General features: G+C 35.0%; 1 protein-coding gene across 13 annotated transcripts in view; it reads right to left on the reverse strand.

Annotated features, from left to right (window-relative positions):
- The window catches only part of RBFOX1 (RNA binding protein, fox-1 homolog 1), a 372,798-nt gene that overhangs the window by 47,257 nt on the left and 304,004 nt on the right, over positions 1-21,537 (reverse strand). For all 13 annotated transcript variants that reach the window (XM_021411693.1, XM_021411692.1, XM_021411696.1 and 10 more), the window contains one exon: positions 4,802-4,934. In XM_021411693.1, coding sequence (XP_021267368.1) covers positions 4,802-4,934 — 133 coding nt within the window. The remainder of the gene's footprint in view (positions 1-4,801; positions 4,935-21,537) is intronic.

Here is a 21,537-nt window from a genome sequence, read left to right on the forward strand (position 1 = left end):
TTTAAAGCAGGCATGTCCAACCCATGGCCCATGGGTTGCATGTGGCCCAGCACAGCCCATGCTGTGGCCTGCATCCTGCCTCGTGCCATCACGGTGGCACCTCTCCCCTGCTGAGTGGCCTGGCCCAGCCCTGGACACACACCCATCACTCAGCAACAACCAAAACATCAGTCCAAGACAATTCTTCTTCACTCAATGCTTCCCTGACAAGCCAAAAGGCTGGACAACCGTGTTCTATAAGCATGCATGATGTCCTTTGATTTATAAGAAAACAATGGTTCTAAATACACCTGTATTCACCAGTTTTTCTCAGACTTAGCAAAGTGTGCTGTATTTGCTGTTTCCCAGTAACTGTGAGGCACAGGAGAAGAGAGCTTTCCATAAGAATACACAGTAATTTGTTCTGCCTAATGACAAGATCTTCCTTACTTCCTGCTCTGTATCTCCTTACAGACCAGGACACATTGCCATTTCTTAACCTTGTTGATATATATATTCTAAGAAAAAAATCACAGACAGTATCAAATAGGACATGTGAACAAGAATAAATACTGCTTAAGGGAAACTGAAAAGAAAGAAGGTTTTTGTTACAGAGTAGGGAATCTTGAGACAGTGCAGCTGAGATAACCACTAGTAACAAGCTTGTAAGACTAATAAGAAAATACAAGTTCTTAGCTTTGCAGTTGATTTCCTATTTGAAAGTGATACTGTTACAGTTCTAAAACTTTTGAATATAAACAAATCAGTGTGCAAAAGATTATTTCAAATCAGTTATTATATTTCACTTCATGTAAGCTGTCAAAGATTAAAGAAATAAAAGAAAATGAAAATTATCCTTTCAAATCAGCTTTGTGTTTTACATTTACATGTGGGTACTTTTTAAAAAGGAGACTGTATTTTCTAACTATATGTTCCTGAGTTTCATTGTAAATTTAAATACAATTAAGATTCACATCTCATTATTCAAAAAATAAATGGATGAGACAACAATTTTTTAAATAATTGAAAATATTTTTGCATAAAACTGTTTGCTTGGCTGTAAGCAGTGCTACTTCCTTGAGTGAAAAATGAAAGCTTGCTACTACGTTAATTGCAAAACAACAAAGAGTTTTCCATTTTTCTTATCAACAAATGATATTCTACATTATTTGCTTCCTTCTGTAACTTGGTTCATTCTCCATGATCTCTTTATTTTCTCTGTAATTTTCCCTGAGTCCTACTTCCATTGTAACTGAAAACAACATAGTTTATTTTCATTGATCAAGGATTATTTCTGCCTTTTGGCCTCTTTGATAAGTAAGAATACATAATGAGTGAACACAGCACAAAGTACTGAAAAGAAATTCCAAATGGGACTGCATTTGGAAGTTACTAGCAGATGATACGCTAGGCCAAAGAAGTTATTTCAGAATGAAGCATTATCTACGCAACTGTAGACCAGTGCAACAGAACTACTAGGGTCTCTGTTGACCCACACATCACAAAAGATGTAAATTTATGTTGCAGAAATCAATGTACTATTTTAAATCATAGGTGGATGGAAAAATAATCCTGACTAATCTCTGAACTCAAACCTATCTAAATGAAGACAAGATGGCCGCAGCCACCATTTTCCCTGTGTGGCTGGGCCGGTGCCAGTGTGCCTGCTGTGGGCCTAGCAGAGTGGGGAGCCACAAGGAGGGCAGCTGGAAGGGCCGCGAGGCCACAGTGCTGTGGCTAGTGGTGCCCAAGCACCTCCTTGCAGGCCCTAGGTGGCTCTGCTGTGAAACAGGCAGACAGCAGGGGGCCAGAGGGCCTGAAGGCCTGGAGAGCTGGGGCACCTCTCCTATGAAGAAAGGCTAATGGAGCTGGGATTGTTTGGGCTGGAGAAGGCTCCAGGGAGACCTCACTGTGGCCTTCTACTACTCAAAGAGCACTTATAAACAGAAGGGAGAACAACTTTTTAACCCAAGCAGATAGTGATAGGAAAAGGGGGAATGGCTTTAAACTAAAATGTGAGATTTAGATTAGATGTCTGGAGGAAATCATTTACTCAGAGGGGGTTGAGATCTTGGCACAGGCTGCCCAAAGAAGCTGCAGATGCCCTGTCTCTACAGGTGTTCACAGCCAGGCTGGATCGAGCCCTAAGGAACCTGCACTGGTGGGTGGTATCCCTTCCCATGGCAGGGGGTTGGAACTACACGGTCTTTAAGGTGCCTTCCAACCCAAGTTATTTTGTGATTCTATTTAGCTTATCAGTTGAAAAATTTTGCAGTCAGACTGTTTCTAATGCACATTGGATTTACTGGACAACGTATTGGATGGCAGAGTAGAATCCTAGATGACTGATGACTTAGCTCAGAAAGCTGGAGGCCATTGTGCCAACAAAATGATCTAACTTCTCTCCTGATTCAGAGCATGGCTCCTTCTTAAGTCAACTTTAAGGACAGGTCATGAAGGCAGATGAGATCTGTCCAACCTAACTGTCAAACCATCCTGCAGATTCATGCTGAGGCATCTGTTAACTTTCAATAGGATTTAACGATGTTTACATCTAACTTAATATCTAAAATGCTGGAATTAAGTAGTACTGTTGTATGAGGATATACATGTATTATACTTGGAAATTTAATTCGTCTTGCTGAATCACTGCACTAACCAAACTATAAACATGTAGATGTAACACACACAACACACACAGACCACCCTTATGCGGCCTCTTAAATTAAAAGCCTATAATCTAAATTGGTAAACAGGTAAAGCCTCGAAAGCACAAAGGAAAATTGTAAAATATACATCAGTGCTTGCAGCACGCAGTACATGTAAGTATGTTTATTTCATACCTGCAGTACTCATTTCATAGCTTAGACATCCAGATACAAAATTGGTCCTGTAAGGCATTCTAAACTTGTTCCCTTCATTGCCATGTACAAATGCCTGGACTACCTCTAAAAGAGACAGTCTGGGCAACAGTAGGGTGTTTGGGTGGGATGCCATACTTGTCCAAAGGTAACTCAGACAATCTTTTTCAAAAACCATGGTGTCTTCCTTCATTAAGTTACAATAGTATTACTTAGTTTATTATACTATCTATAAAGAAAAAAAAAAAGATGTAGTTCACTTCAAAAAAATAACCTGGCATTGTGTCATCACTTTTATATTAATTTTTCAAACAGCTTATTTCTCTGAGGGGTACAGCTCAATATGAGTGAATGGTCAAAGAGCATGTCCCAAATATCCTGGAAAATTTAGCTTACTGGCTAACCGACTAGTTTTGCAAACCCATCTAGAAAAAAAGACATCCCTTTTGGCTTAATCAAAGAAAGGCTTCACAAGAAACTGCTTCCAACCAGAGATAGATCTAGTCAGCTTACTTGTGAAAGGCTGGTAGGGGATCTAAACAAACTAATGCAGTTGGAAACACACGAGTACTTCCTTAATATGGCAAGATGAAACATTATTGATATTGACAGGTTCTAATACTACATTACCAGTGCAGTACAGATCTTGTGCCTCGTTCTGTATTACTTTGGTCTATTTCTGCAGTTCTAGACCTTATGTCTCAGTCAACATATTTCAGGCATCTCCATGAACTTGGAGCACTGTGAGCCACATAATAATTGTGTTTTGACAATATGGAAAAGATCAAGCCCAAATTAGCCTTGAATACCTTCAACTAGCTTTTCTCAGCAGACTTCCAGGGAAGTCTAGGGTGGGGGTGGGACTAGTGAAGGGCACCTGTCTTCTACTGTAATTAAGTAGGAGGATATGGTCTCAGCATCATATTGTGCTGCAAGCTTCCTTACAGGAGGATATCCAAAGCCAGAGCAGACAAGCTGCGTGACAGTATTTTGGTGAGGGCAGACAGAAATCACTTTCACTCCATGACTTTCTGAACCTTTCTTTCCCTTTCCCAGAAATATCTGGTTGCTCTACAGAGAAATAGTAGCATATCTGCTATAAAATGTTACCACAAAATACTATTTTGCCCAGGGATCTTCTGTGTTTACTGATTTACCGAATTTACTGATTTCTTAAGAGCTGAAAATATTTTGACATTGCTAGGGCTGTTAAAGACCACAGGCACCATGCAAAACCTTTCTGTCAGCATTTACAGAGCTACCATGATTTATTTCTCCCTTCTTTCCCTCAGAAATATACCATGCTTTTACATTTCTGAATAACAGAAGATTATTGAGTTTCTAAAAATGACTGCTATGAATTTCTCTCCTTTGTTCCTTAATTGTCGCTTTCAGTAAAGGCAGGTCACTGACAGTGAAATGTTGTTATTTGAACAAATATGTACCAGAAAGCAAATGACCCTTACAGAAGCAGTCCAAATTTCTGTCTCAGCGAAAATATCAACTAGAAAAACAAAAACTGTAATTAAGAAACAACCATAAAAAAAACAAACAAAAACTCCCAAAAGACAGCACTAAGCCTCTAGGTACAGAGACAGCTTTCAGTGGATGATTTCAAGAAAAAGAAGTTACTTGATCCAACCTCCTTAATAACCAGATGTTTGCAATCATCAAAAACACATCTTTAGCTGAAACAATTTCTCTGTTCAAAGCATTCAGTCTCTAAGAGCATTTACATAACAATATGTGACACCTCAAATGCTTAAGGCCACCAACCATGGCAGTACAAATTACAGTCATTTTTCAATACTCTGTGCAAGGTGCACCACTTCCAATTCTTGGATTGGCTGCATGCTGTGTTGGTTTCTGCAGTGAGACACGACCAGCATGCACCACAGTTACAAACAGTTTGCAGCCTTTGGAAATTCACGGTATTAGGTAAAAGAGGCTGATCTCCTTACCCGCCGTAGGCTGGAATCGGAGGGGGGGGTGCTGCTGCACGAAACGTGTTGTACACTGTGCGACCTCGGCCTCGTAGGTGGGCACCTCTGTACGCAGCAGCTGCAGTTGCAGCAGGGTAGGGAAATCCTGGCACTGCACAGAAGAGAAGAGAAATATGTAATATTCAGATCAATCTGGTGTTTTGAAACTGGGTAAAATAGTTGCAGCGTAGCAGTATATTTGTGCCTACATTAAAGCACAGTCTTTAACTGGATGAGGGGCTTGTCAAGTAAGTAAATTATTAGCCTTTCAACCAGAGGCCTCATCATCTTACACAAAATCTTTGTATGCAAATAAGAGACAGCAAGCTGGGAATTTAGATAGCATTATCACAGGTAGCTCTGATTTCCCTGGAAGAAACTCATTAATAAAAACAGTGCCATTTGTTGTAGCCAACACCGCTAAAAGGAGATGTTTGAAGCCAAAACCACTCAGCCCAGGCTCAAATTTATAGAACCAGAGAAATACCTGGAGCTATCTTCCAAGTTCACCCTGCTTTGAGCAAGTGTGAAACATTGGACCAGGTGACCTCCAACAGTCCCTTTTGATCTGAATAATTCAATGATTTTAGAAATGCAACGGAGCTTCAATTTTATTCAAAAATTTGATTACTAATAGGTCTGAATTGTGTATCAAGGGGGAAAAAAAAAAAGAGCAAGAGCTTTCTCAGAATTCGGGAAGTATATCCTGTTTATGATGGTACCTACTATTTCCTCGAAGGCAAAAGTTGAATAGTTTGTAAATATATGAATTCAGAAAATATTCAGACCTAATAGAAACAGATTAGATATATAAAGAAGAAATTAACTCAGACAATTTTATATTGTCATTGCAAGTAGCTGTAAACATTAATTACCATTTCACATAAAATAACAGAAATAGAACAGTAATACAGTAGTAAGTTTTGTTTTCTGTGAAATGCCTTTAAAACTCCTCTCTTCACAAACATTTTAATTAAAAAAAACCAAAACTTTCTATTTTACTTTCTCTGCCATATTTTTTTAACTAATATTTCATTATTCTTTTCTTCTTTAGCCATATATTGCTGGCCAGTGTTAAAACGTGTTTTTGGAACCAATTCATCAGTGAGACACATTAAAATTAAATCCAGCTCTGATGGCACTCAGGTTACTTTAGTTGTGCTTCAATGTATTGAATTATTTATAGCATGCAAATAAATAGATATATAAATATTGCTTTGTAACACCTTGATAAAAGCAAGTGAAAGAAATGATGACTAAAACAGTTTTTCAAGTCTGAAATATGATTTCATTTCAAATTTGTCTTTCAATCTGATGATTTTAAAAATACCCTTGAATTTGAAATAAAGAAGATGTAAAATTCTCAACTTGTAAATGTTATTAGAGGAAATGTAAAGGAAAATACTGTAATAATGGTGACTTCATGATTGCTATAATGCTATGTCTTTTACAGTTTGCCAGGCCCCTCTCCCTGAACACTCTGGCCATGAAATCACATCTGAAATTGTAGATATCTTAAATGATAAGCCTGAAGTATTCTGTATTAGTATTCTGTAGATAGCTTTAATAAATGTAGTTTTAGGGACATTTCTGAACTGCCAAGAATAAGAGAAATGTATCTGATTTTAATGTCACTAAAAGAAATTAATGAAGTCTGACAAGCTTTGAGCAGTTTGGATAACTTCTTCACTTACATGTGCATCCTTAGTTCTCTACATACTGAAATCACACTTCTACAAAGTAACAGAAACAGCTGTAAAGAAAAATAAACCAACTCAAGAAATTCCAAACTTCAAGCAATCAAATGAGGATTTAACAACCCCATGGATTTACACATAATCTGGGAACCTCTACTATTAAGATCTGTTTCAGCAATCAATTCTTAGAAGATAACATGTTTGGCTATATTTAAAGCAGTAAGTTGTTAATCTTTCAGAAAAAAAAAAAAAAAACACAACAAAACAGTCACAGTCCTAGACAGTTTTGCTTCTGTAAAATGTACTGTTTGAAATTAACTCACCCATTTCTCCATATAGGGTGGGAGGTGTATAAATAATGGACCTATCTTTTCATTTCAGAAGAAAGTAGTAATGTTTTGTATTTTTTCTTTTCTTTTAATTATACCATTTAATATAGCTTTCACACAAAAAAATAAAAAAGACATTTTGCAGTAACTGAACATTTATAAGAGATGCTAAGACAAGAAGGGAATTTTTCTACCATTTTCAAAAGATCTGATTTTTTTCTATTATGTGTTAGAATGGAAAGCCGGAATTAGTTTCATAGTTATGCTATGCTCATCTCATATGTATTGACTCCTTAAGAAAATCATGACACATAACATGTCTAGAGTAGTGCAAAACTCTAGAAAATCTTACAGAAGCAACAGGTAAAATTTAGAGCAACAATCTACAGCTCCATCAAGAAGAAAGTAGGCCATGATGGAAACTAAATCTGAGAAATATGGAACTAAGAGTGGCGTTGCAAAGTCTTAAGGAAGGTGATCTCATATACAGTAGAACTATATCCATCCTCCAGAAATGACTTAGGTCATCCTGGCAAACAGAGCATGTGAAAACATGCCTGCTAATTACAGATATGTTATTAAAGATTACAATTATTGCCAGAGGTATAATAATTGGTAAAATCATGTCAGCCTTGATTTGAATTCAGCCAAAAAAATGAGGCTACTTTATCCCAGCCGAGAAATCAGGTGGGTAGGAGCATGCAATAACCACAGAATTTATTTTCCTACCAACTTTTTAATATCCTCAACCCCCAAATAACCAGAAGTAACACCACTGGAACACAACTGAATAATGGACTTAATAAAAACAATTTTATGAAAAGGTCTTTCCTATGAGGAAGCATTAAGCAGTATCAACCAGCCCCCAAAGTAATGAATATACTAGCCAGGAGGGGTAAAGATTTAATGACTTCCAGTTTGTAGGTCAACCTTCCTTAGTGCCTCTGTGCCAAACTACTGAAACTCAGTCAGTGAAAATGCTAACATAATGGCATTGAAAATATGTTTGACTCTCAGCTAGGAAGTGTCAGAATCCCTTTCTAAATAAAAGTAGCTTAAATTTATAAAAGAAATTTGATGACTGGAATTCTGACATGAGATAGGGAAAAGGGAAATTTCTCTAACTGCTCGTCGTTGGTAGCGATATGAGGTTAAACAAAGAAACAAACAGAAAAAAAAAACCAAAAACACAAAACCCACATCTCTAAGGACTTTATATAATCAAATATAAGCCAAAGAGGCAATTTACTTTCTCATCTAATAGTCCTTATCAGTTCTATAGTTGGTTATTATGCTATTCAAATGCGAATGGCACTGCAACTGTAACAAGAAAAAAGCAGTTAATACAATGGAAATACAATTTTGCTTTTTCTAATGAAAAGGAGTAAAAGTGTTTGCTTTTTGCCTAGTACAATTATCAAAAAGCACACAAATAATCTTGTACTACATCCTAAATGAAAAAAAAAATAGGAATGCTAATTTGGTAAGATCTCTTCCTTCAAATGTATTTGTTCTACATTTAAGAAGATAAAAATGAAATTAAAAAAAAAAGCACTTTATATTATTACACTGAAAATTGTCCAGAAATGTCTCCTGCATACTTTGTAGACAAGAAAATGCTGTCATGGTACCTCCTTCATCAAATTTCAGTTTAGATCTTAACCATGAAATTTGGTCAGCACACTGCAACATTTAAGAAAGTTAAAAGCCTTTTGGAATTAACAGGACTTCTTAAACTGTGGGTAAAATTTAGGTAAATAACAATCTTATATAGAAAAGAAATAGAGGTATGAGGAATAGATCCCTTTCGTGCCAATCATCTTTGTGTTCACAAACTAAATTTACTCAAATCTTAATTTCTCCCAAAATATCTAACATATAAGCTTTGGTTTCATTCATTTTCTACTAAATAAAAATGACAGATAGATAGTTGACTTTCTAGACACCACATCTCAACATAAAGCCTTGGAAAACAAAGACTGTCTGAACACTGATAAAACTTGAGTTCTGAAAAGGAGGAACATAACCTGGTAAAATATTACTTAAGGGTTATACACTGTGTATTAAAGTTTTAAAGCTTTGGGACGGATGAAAGAGTAGCAGATGTAAAAAACAACAGGGGGCAGATTTTGTATCAAAGCCATAAAAATATATGGCCATTTTAATGGGCAATTATTCTTTGCATTTGTGCTGTGGTTTGAATTTGTATGAATGTGCCATATGCCTCAAGAAAGGTGTGCCATCAAAATGGATGAATGAATCTACCCCTCATCACTCCTAATCTCTCCTGCTCTGCACAAACTATCAGGTCATCTGCTATCAAGAATTTTCCAGTGTTTTACGTTGAAGAGTTTTAATGCTACATCGTGTTGGAATCAGTTCATAGCTAATTTACTGCAAGGCAGTTTAACTGTTAGAAATGGAGGAAGACACATTCATATTATTACCACAGTTTAGAAAGATCCTTGTTGAGGAAACACTTCAGAAGTGCTGGACAATAAATTAAGAACAAAGAGGTATAATAGATAACATGCTGGGGAAGGGTAAGCAGAATAATCTATGTCATATTATCTGAGATTGCTGGAACAGAATCAGGAATTTTTCCTGATGCATGCTGTACATCAAGTGAGTTTTCCACTGGTCTTAGTAGTACTTAGCAGTTTTAACTGGCATTCTCTTTAAGAATTATAAAAACTGTGTTTGAGAGGATACTTGTAGAACTTTGCATTTAAGTACACAGCCCAAATTGCAGTGCAAGTAAAAGCTCCTTTACTACAGCTTTTAAAATTACAAAAAAGTTTTTAAAATTGTATATATATCTATATATTCCTATTTCAAAAAACTCTTTATGAAGTTCACAATGCCTAATAATACCAAACTAAAACTGCTTTTTTTCACCTGTCATGTCTGTGAGATGATTATCCCTGGGATTCAATTGTGAATTAACTGAATTCAAAGGAAATTTGCCATATACATCAAATACAGGCATGACTGGTCCTTTCTATTTCTTTCACTCAAAAGATAAACAATATATTTGTTTTTAAAACCTACTCAGAATTAGTGGAACAATGATTTCCATACCCTTGTACAAAAATACATGTCAATATTAAACACTGTTGTTTAGGAATGAATAAATCTGCATTTTGGACAAACAATTTCTTATAGGACATTCTCATTTGAAATGCATTGAAAAGGAAAACAAAAATCTCTAATTAATGTACAAGTCTAATCACCATTCTCCACATGGAAGAGTAATTTTTCACTGTTCATTTGCTCAGTGTAATCTCAAAACTGACATAACAGAAAAGCAATGGCCTATAAATCTGCTCTCATTTGTTTCTTTAATATTCATATTCCATTGAACTACAGCTGCTTGTTGCTGCAGTCTATTACAACATGCAAAACTGTTGATAAAAATATTATGAAAGGCAAGATGTGTTTCTTCATGGCTCTGTGTGCTATTTATTTTGAAAAAAAACACAACAATAAATGACTCATGGATTGTCCCTTAGTTTGCTGCATGCTGGGTGATTAGTGATTAATTACCTTGCTGCAAATTGACATGGCACAAGGAAATTGACACAGCTCTGATTAATTAACTTTTTATGTAAGACAGTTACTTACAAAACACTGCACACTGTAATTGAATCCCTTTATTCAACAGTACTGCATTAAGTTTCCAGACAAATCTGAATTAGCCCAAAATTTCACATAAATTTTGTGACTTTTTTTTATAATGAAGTGCGCCCTGAAAGATTACATAAATATTTCTAGAGATAGTTGATACTGCAGCTGCTTTAAGACATTTTTTTTTCAATTATTTCATCCTCAGATATATGAAAGATAAGATTTGTAATTTTTTTCCACATCAAGTAATCAACACAAACAAATGCACTCAAAATATATGAGGACAGCTAACTGTTCCAGTAAGACTTCATGTTTGATGACTTTTACCTTAAATTTGCTTCCAGCTTCAACTGGTCTATTATACCAACAATGACTCGCACATACTGAGTACACACCTAGATGTCCTTATAATTCTTTGAAGTATATACAGTACTGTTCTCTTTTTCTTTTTTCCCTCCACTTCCTCATCTCTAATCTACAAATAAACTGCCATTGGTTTCTATGTATACTGACACCTTTGTATGTCAGGAATTTACAACCCCTGGAGCAAAATCTTGATGGCAATACCTGTACGCTGCCATCTTTCTGTGCAAACTTTTATATGTTGAGGGTGACTGAACACTGGACCAGATCACCCAGAGAGGTTCTGGAATCTTGTTTCTTGGAGATCTTGATCTGGACATGGTCCTAAGCAGCCCGCTGTGGTTGTCCCCACTTGAGCATGAAGGTTTGTGCTGATTACCCCCATTGGTCCCTTTTCAACCTCAGTCATCCTGTGACTGGCAGAAATTACTGCACATTTCATCCTTTTCTTACTGGCCTGTATGTAAGTCCACCTGAGTGCTTCAGACATCAATGGATTTCTCCTAACATGCAGAAGAAAAAGCAGGATGTGGAAGAATAAAACAAAGATAGGATAATAAAGAATATTTTTGTAAAGCTATGTAATTACACTGACCTACAACTCTAGACAATAAGCAAAGGCAGTAATCGGTGGTCAAATTTCTTATGATGTACTTAATGAGTAAATAAGAGTATTGCATACTTGATGTTACAAAGATACAGAAGCCTCATTTGATCCTAAATTAAAGAACAATCTTCAAATGTAGATGATCAAAGTGATCAATAATTTGTCTTATGTTCCTGATTACCGACATCTGCAAGATCCCCCGTGTTTTCATAAACAGCATTTCTGGGACAAAGTAAAAAGGACACGATTGTGGGAAATTAGATGAACAACAGCACTACTACTGAGATGAAAAAAATACTCATTTGTTTATGAAAGTCAGTTCAGGTTGGATGTAAGGAAAAATTTCATCTCAGAAAGAGTGTAAAAGACACCAGGGGGCAGATTTTGTATCAAAGCCATAAACATATATGGCCATTTTAATGGACAATTAAATCACTGTCCCTGGAGGTGTTCAAGAAAAGGGGAGATGTAGCACTGAGGGCCATGGTTAGTGGGCATGGTGGGGATGGGCTGATCGTTGAACTAGGTGATCTTAGAGATCTTCTCCAACCTTAACGATTCTGTGAGTATAAGCCAAAAAAAAAAAAAAAAGAACTACATGTGCAAAGAATCGTATAGACATTAAAAACAGTAATACATCAAAAAATATTTACTATGTATGAAATTCAGGTTGAAGAAAGAGTTTTGTTATATAAAACATGGTTTTAAGATACATGATTTAATAACAAATATTAAACAATATAAGAAACTGAGTGACACCGAAGTAAGACTTTTTTGAAACTAGATCTGACAGGGTAAACTGAAAGCCATAAACAAACAACTTTCCAGCTGATTGAGAGAATGACTTGAGATGTACGGTCAATCATGTTTCCCTAGCTACTGAAAATGAGTAGGACAGCATCTAGAATGCAAAGCTAAGGAAACACGGGAAGCCTGCAAACAGGACTCGACACAGAAGATATTATGTAAAATAACATGACAGATCATGCTGTGAAGAAAAAAAACACAAAATGTAATTCTCACTGTCCTAAACATTGTCCTGACAGATTAAGCAGCAGTACTGCCAGTGGCCAAGTGCCATATCTCCATTAACAGGAACGAGATTCTCAGCTGTCTTGGGTCAAACAAGACCCGCAAAGGACAAAGACAAAATCTTCAATTTACTATGAAAAATGTTATACATGTCTTCCTTATCATTTTTTTCATGACCCAAGTGTGGAATGGTGTATAAATAATAATAAAAAAAAACCATCAGTGGCATGCAATTCAGTATGTCTCTATCTTGACAGTACTCTTTAAGTATACCTGTTTAGACACGTTGCATCAACACTAAACAGATTAACACAAGAATAAATACAAAGAACAAGGCACCAAAAAATAAATTTGAAAGGATGAAATCCATATTTACGAATGCTGGATAAACACAATACATCTCACTGATTGACTGACTGTCACCATTTAAAATAAGGACAGCTATCCCGAAAACAGCTACAGAATGGCAAAACAGAATGATGCAGAATGTAGAAAATGCCATAACAAAAATTTCAGGCAGTGATACCAAAAAAAAAAACAACCAAGAAAACAACCCAGAAGATGTTACAAACACAACAGAAGTCGATCTGAAACACAGTTGTAATATAACACCAAGAAAAGCACTTTAAGGAACCCATTCAATGCCACTTACATTATTTTGCTGACTGGAAGAAACATATACCTGTAAAAGCACTAAGAAAAACAGGCACAGGAAGCAAACTAGATCCTAATGCCCACTGAAATGGTTTTCTCAGCTAGTAAAGTAAGCTGTTTTTAAAAAAAGCAGCAACCACACAACCACACAGACAAGGAAGGTCAAGATGGGTAAATAGAGGCGGATTTTTATCAGGAAGCAGAAGGGTACTCATAGCTTTCAAGGAGGTGCAGAAAATGTATTTTTCACTCCAGCCTAGACATTTGTGTAAGGTTCACCTTAGCTATTGTCAGTAGTTAATAAATGGTATTTAGTAAGCATTATAGTGCATCTGCATTTCACAAGAAAGGGGAATGAAACACTAACAGCAGTCACTGGAGACAAAGATCACTGGAAACTGAGACGTAAAACTTTGTTTTATAAACAGAAATATCTGATTGCTATCAGTTATTAGTCAGTTATCTGATTAACTAGCAATGCATCACTGATGATTCATTGCCTTAAACATAACTACAGTCGCCTGTACTGTCTTCTAACAATTTTTTTTTTTTTTTTTTTTAAGATTCTCAGAAAATGAGACAACTATCACCATGTACAGTGAAAGTTTATGTAACTAATTGTTTCCTCCTGGAGGGAAATTCACATTTGCAAAAGAATTTACCATTTTGACTTCTTCTGGACAAAATGACTTATAATTTCTCCAGATCTACTACACAGTTTGCTGTAACTCTTTATAGTAAAATAATTTCTTTGTAATCAGTTGTATTTATATTGAGAACTTATTTATTACAAGCATCTACACTTCCTGCAACATTTATCAGTAAACTCAGCATAGACGTGAAATCCTTTTTTTAGAAATACAGAGGAAGTACCTCTGAGTTTGTGCAGTACCTATTTGGCATGTGAATGATATACTTTGTTTCAAGTGTTATTGAATTCTACAGCTAAAGAAATGAGTCAATAAGACTCGTGTCCTGTATTTTTACTGCTTTCTTGCATATTTTAGCAATGTGCTTCATAGACTTCTTTTCTGTGAATATTTTACAGTAAATATTAACTCATATTTCAACTGATGGCTTAGGTTCAAATTAAATACTTTTTCTTTTTTTTTTCCTTTGGAACAGATTACTTTCAAATAAACAGCAGCTTGTATAAATGAAAATCCTTTCAGACGAAACAAATTGTTTTCCTACAGGAAAGCTGAAAGTGTCTGGATAAATAGCCTAACTACTCCTAAAACGTTTAATTTTGAAACATAAAAGGCTTTATAGAAACAAAACCCAAATTGTGTTATATTCATGATGTTAAAAGTAAATACAATCGTTATGACTTTACAATCTGATTAGAAAACTTTACACATGACATATGTGGAACTGCTGTTGCCTATCTCCACTACAGCACAAATGCTGGGTTTCATAATCATGAGGATCTGTGAGTCCTTTTTGCTAAACAGAAAAAAGCTTGAAAAAGGATTGTAAAATCCAAGTGCTGTAGAAAACTAGGAGTATGACATAATTTACTTGATTTTGGAATCAAGTGAATATGTTTAGAGCAATTCCATTCCAAATCAGTATTATCAAAGCAGTCAAGCTAATTTGAGAAGAGAAACGGGACACTCAAATCCAAAACAAACAAACAAAAAAACTAAACAAACAAAACAAAACCCCTGATCTCATTACACAAAATGAACATCACGTATGACATCTATGGTCAACTGAACCTTGAATAGTTCCCTGCATATAGTTACTCTGCATTCAGATTTATGCAACTTTATTCAAAATATGGCCCCTGGTTTAATACAATGGGCTAGAACAGAGCTTAAAAACCTTCCGAAGGTATTTCAGTAAGAGCTGACATCCCTGTTTTTCTCTGGAAGTGATGGATGATTTTTCATCCTTTTACACTTTTATACTTGAGTAGGGAGCTGAGAGAGAAACATGGAAAGCCATTAGGAAACTTCCTTTTCTACTTATTATTGACACTTTCTTTGTTTCTTTTCACTTTATATGGTTAATGAATTAATTCAGGACCCATAAAAAACAATCATGACAAATCACAACGAATAATTTAGTAAAAACTATAATGAAATCGAAACAGATTAATAATTGCTGTCAATACAATAAAGTTTATGTCTGTTTGGATCGAATATGGTCAACCATGTCTTGCGAACAAAACTCAGAAATGGATATACCATCAGAGCACCTCAACTTTGGTAGCTTGGATTCTCAAGGTAATAATGTCATAACAGGATCATCATTACGTTACTATTTTAATGCAATTACGTGTCAACAAGAGATAAAATCTAAAAACTAAACAAATTGAATGTTTCTACCAGTGATTCTGCTCAAAAAGGACATTTCAAATGACCTTTGGAAAATTTGTTTTCCCCATGTAATCTCCTTGTTATTGTAAATATCCCAGAATATAACATAAATGTCGAAGCCTATTTGTAATACTGCAGTAAGATAAAATCTGGAACATCTTTACTGAAGCAAAAAAGCATGAAAATAGTTTCACTGAGCTTTTATTTAGCTAGTTCACTTATATTCATATGCCAAGTAGACTACTTTTAAGTGAGAACAATCAAAAGAAATACTGAATAAACAGGTTTTACTTAATTGCCAATTCTGTAGCACAGTGTGTACTCAAAGGGACTAAATTCTTCTGGTGGATGCAGTATTTACACTTAGTATTTATGATTTTCTCATCTATTACACACAAATCAAAAACTCCTCAACTATACACCTATGAAACAAAACACCCACAGGAAAAAGTATGTATATATTTTTTAAAAGCAAATATGTTGGTCACATATGCGTTGATAAGTCTTTTTAATACTAACTATATACACAGAAGCAAAATTGCAAACATTTACTGTAATTTATCGTCTAAGATTTTCCTTCTTTATTGGCACCTAATGAATAACTCTGAAGCCGAAGCATTATTCTGACAATTTAGGAACATTTCTAATGCATGCACTAAAGTAATGGAATGATTTGCTTTAAAATCTTGAGCATTCAAAAATATTTTTGTCAAAAAAATTACAGGACCAAAGGTTTCCAGGGAGTTTTCTGAAAGAACTGCCTTCCCACTTTTCAAAAACTTCTCATCTTTGCCTTGCTGTTTTCTGGTTGCTCAGGAACTAAAATCCCAGGGCAACACAGTTTATTGTTTCAATATCTGTCTGACGCAAAGCAAAAGCATTCTCTGGTGAGTGCTTATCTGTCATATGTATTTCTGTGAAAGGAATATCTAGTCAAATAAGATGTTCCAGGGCATATCATGGGATTATGAATTTAGCACTGACTGAACTATGTTTAAAAATAGTTGAAAAAATAAATATGAAAAATATCTACATTGATATTTTGAGGATGGGAACCCAAAGAGCACTGAGTTTAAAGTATTTCTATCATAGATGTTAAAATAATATAATTAGAGAATAAAAAACCAAATCCATATGTGAGAAAAACAAAAGGAGAGAAAAAAAGTTCATAATTGAAACAGTTAAAAGAGTAAAACTGTATTCTAATAATAGAATGGATTGCAAACTTGCTTTGTATTAATTAAACTCAATGTAATGGCATTTTCTATATTGAAATGAATAACCAGTGATCTGGAAATTCATTTAGACCATTAGGTTAATTACAGAAACTGATGGAACTTTTATCAGACAATTACAATTAAAGAAGGAGAACAACATGGGACAGATTTACAAGCATTTGGACCACCGCAATCACATTTCCTGGATTATACCAGCACTTCTTGCAAAATTTTAATCAATTAAAATTTAATCAATTAAAAAGTAGGCTAGCAACTTTATTTGCCCTTGAGTATGATAAAATTGAATTGATGAATATCTTCTTCCTGCATTTTTAAAAAAATTTTCTTTGTTTTATAATATGAAGTATTTATTTGTAATCCAAAAAATAAAGAATGTGCGGAAAAAAGAGCACGTGTATTCTGGTGCCCATAAACATGCTAACTGAATATGAAGCAAATCTAATATTTAGAAAATGTAATCCCAAACTAACATCAGTTAGTATTGAAGTCGAGACACAATTCCTTTTTTTGGGCATGCAAAACATTTAGGAAATACAGACACTCATCTGTGAATCATAAAGGCTTATAGCAATTTACTGTTTTACCATATGTTAGCCATTCAGTGCAGTGAACTGCCCTCTCATTCATGCTTGGAAAAGTATCATAGTACTTACACACCTGATGGCTCAAGTATCTTTATTTTTAGTTGGAACTAAAATAAAGTCTAAAAGTTACAAAGATCAAAAAGTTTTGATGTAGAAACATTTAGCTGTCACTGAAAATTTATTACAATTTGTAACTGCTCATTGCTTTCCATGGAATCTGGGTATGCACAACGGTAAAATTCTGAAAAATGTGATGCACAGCTGTGGGCTGGCTTCCTTTACCAACTCTTAGTGCTTAGTGATCCTGAGGATGTTGATGAGCTACTGCAGAACTCAAGCAAGTTTTCTACTGGCAGATGCCCTTGTCATTAAAGGGTAGGGAACGTTATCAAGAAAACAGAGCCAGACTATTCAGAGAGGCATCCAGACAGAAGACAAGTCACAATTAATATAACTTGAAAGATTTCTATTGGAAACAGGTTAAAACATTCAAGCATTGAAACATAACCCAGAGAAGTTGTGCCATCACCATCCTTAGAGGTTCTCTGAGCAAACTGGCCCTTTCACCCTGAATGACTCTATCATTTTATGGCTTTCTTCTGTACCGTTATTTGGCTCTAATTAACTGATATTTCATTCATGTTTTCTGACCCTTTTACATTATAAGAAAATGAGGAAAACGAGCACATAAGCATTTTAAAATACCTTTCAGATTAATATTTTTGCTTGCTTTTAATATATATATTTTTGCTTATTTTTCTTTTCACCATACATACCCAACTATACTATCCCCTTTGAACAGCAATACAGATATTCAGAAACGTAACTTTATTCTTTTGAATCTTCCTTTTGCCCAGCAGATATTCTTGTGGATCTTATGCTCTAGTGCTTCATTTTGGATATTTCCAACATTTTCTTTGTTATACTTCTCATCGAACATTAGATACAACTTTTTGTCAGGATTTTAAAATTTCTCATGGAAGCAATTATTCTAAAGCAGGAAAAACAGACTGTCAGTTACATGCTGCCAAGCTCCTTGATTTGCTAAGTTTCAGATTAGCAACAGTGAGATGCCGTGAGCATCCAGGAAGCTTCCTGCCAACGCGTACTTCCTCATCAGGACCTGATGTACTCTAATTCTTACATCCCAGATACATCTCCTACATGGGAACTTGTCTACATTCTTCTCTGGGCTTTCTTCATTCTTCATTAGGATGATGATGATGAAATTTACTGAAATAATTAATACTTTTCCTCTCAAAACTCCATTGCTGTGGGAATCAGGAGTAGCCAAGAAGAGAATTTGAGTTTCCTTAGTTTGATTATCTCGGTAAAGCAAATAGCCTGCTCCACCAAGAGACATGAACGCATCTGCATGCTGAAACTATGCTTTCTACATGAAAAATTATCTATCCCCAGAATAGATATGCAAGAGAAAAAATGATCCAGGTCCTATCTTCTGCTTCAGCATAAGAGAACAGATGAGGCATGAGAGACTATAGCTACTGATTTGTTCCACTGCTTGCAGAGAAACAGCTCATTTCTTTCTGTATTATGCAAAAGACCAGAAGTGATGGGAGGAAGCAGAGCCATGTTTCCATCTCCTGACATATTCAGAGGTGTAACTAATCACAGGACTTGGAAACTTAGGATGTGATACATAAAAAATTTCCTAGGCAAGTAGAACACCAAAAGGGGAAGTGTTGTTTGAAGAAATACACTCCTCTTTCTGGCTAGCCAAGAAACGGGGTAAAAGTGTTCAGAGCCATCACAAACTTTTAGTGACCAATACAATTAACAATCAAGAAATCAAGTGAGAAATAAAGCTAGTCAAGAGAAAAAACTTTTCACCATCATGCTTCAGTCACTCATTCTTTATGTAATATAATTTCTTAAACAAATCACATACAGTCAAGTTAAATACAGTAACATTGCTAAAAGTGGGGACATGTATCCTTTTCCAAATATCTGAAAATTCCCAAGTTCAATTAGCATTTAATGAAATCCAAACCTCTCAGCTTAAAAAAATCTCTGCTCTTTCCCTTCCATTCAAATGATTATAAATGTTAAACTTCTTAGTTCTTCCACTATAAGTTGTTCTGAAAAATTAGTTACAATATAGAAAATAACAGCATAAATGATTAATAAATTATTCAAAGATGAAGGCTGCCATTCTATCGCCTACATGGAATAGTAATAGTAAAAACATTAGTCTCCTAGATGTTAATATTAATTTATCAGATTTCAAACCAATGTCAAAAATACGTATCAAAAATGTAGTACAGAAGATCATTAAAATAATGAAAATGAGAGAAAACTGAAGATTCATTCAATTCAAACCTATTGAATTTGAACTATTTTACATCTTTATTGGAACTTTTTTAATTAGGAGAAATAAAAAAAATAAGATTAGTAATTGTAAAAATTTCATTATTAGCAGGAGTTGTGGACCTGTGGGGAAAAAACATTTTGGCAATATGAAATACTATTATATGAAATAAAAACAGAAAGTATGACTTGCAGACACACAAATTCAACAAAGTGTAATAATTTCTACTGCAAGGACTACTGGCAATCTCTATTATGAAACTGTATTACATAATGCCCAGTGGGAGCCAGATAGGCAAAGTCTGTTTACTTATATATTTGGCATAATGGAAAATAAACAGGTGTTTGTTAGTATATCATTATTCAAGGAGCACCACTGCAAAATAGATTTTTCAAAGGGATTGACTCATGAGAAATAATGTAAGCGGTGAAATCTAGAGCTTAGCTAGCTCTACAATGGCTATGTAGGGATTTAATAATAGTGGAAATACTGTAAGATGTAAACAGCAGCCCCAGAATAAAATTTGCTAGGATATAACACAGTGAGTTAATAGGAGCAACAAGGTAAACTTTAAATTCTAAACTTTATTTAGAGTATATTACAGAAAATAAAAAACACTGCCCCTCTCCTCCCACAGAAGCTCCCTAATAGTGAAAGGAATGAAATGTTTGGATCGTTTTCTATAAAACGAATCTCAGATGCCTGGGATATTTCAATCAAAGAGGAATAACAATAAAAACTAAATATACTAAAAATATACTATAGGGATGAATCCCCTATTGATCTATGCAGTACATATTTCATCCCTACGTTACTACCATGACAAAAATATTTCTGCTTGGGAAAGGTGACATAATATAAAATATTCTTGGAGCATCTGGAAGCATACAGAGTTCCAACTGATAACTTCAGCTCCGCTGAATGTACTTTGCTATTTACTATGATTTGAAACTAGATCCCATATTTATTCTGCAAATGCAGCAGCTCTAGAGGTGATATTGTTCATAGCCTTTGACATAAGACAATTACATCACTGTAGAGATGACCACTTTGGAACTCCTCTGCTCTTATTCTTGGTTTTAATTAAGAAAAAAAAATAATTCTTTTGTAAGTCTTTAGTGCCTTAAAAGAGCTGGACTGTATTCTGAATACAATCTTCACAGAGAGTACATACAATAATGCTGTTAAATCAGACTTTTTTTTTTTTTTTTAACAGAGATTGGCTAAGAACACATAGCAAATACTGCTCTTCACCCTAATTAGCAAGCAGCCGGGAAGAAGAAACTTCAGCACCACAATAAGCAATTGCTGATTGACAATCAGCAATTCTTGCTTCCGTGGATCATTTAAACAGTCACTACATGAAAAATAGTGATTTCCTCATCTTTGGCTACTTGCACTGTTTCACCTATTAATAAGCACAATTGTTACTATGTCACGTGGCTAGACACATGTTCATCTGGCGAGATTTCGGAATGGGCATCAGTGGTACAATCAATACAAGAAAAACATTCTCAGGATTTGGATCTACTTTTGAATCAGAATTTTAGAGGAGACATTGATACTCCAAAGTTTTGTACATAAATATGTCTGAAGGCAGCCAGTACAGTCTCACTTTGTCTATGCTATTTTTCTTAAGTCATGTTCTTTCTATCCAAACTACCTGTTAAACAGACTTTTTCCTTTTTTTTTCCCCAAAAGAAAACTTTATATATATTTTTATTTCTTGACACCAATAAGCACTGGCATGTTATGAGACTTCTTGTGTATTAAATCAAAGTTGTGGCCAAGAAGGAGTAAGAAACACGACTTCATCTTCTACAGAAAATACAGAGTGCACAACAGTTCTGGATTCCAAAAAAAGTAACAGTTAAAAAAATAATAATAATTAATAAAATAATAAGTGTTACTGCAGACTTTTTGACCATCTC

Source organism: Numida meleagris, chromosome 13 (assembly GCF_002078875.1).
Source record: "Numida meleagris isolate 19003 breed g44 Domestic line chromosome 13, NumMel1.0, whole genome shotgun sequence".
Classification (NCBI taxonomy): domain Eukaryota; kingdom Metazoa; phylum Chordata; class Aves; order Galliformes; family Numididae; genus Numida; species Numida meleagris.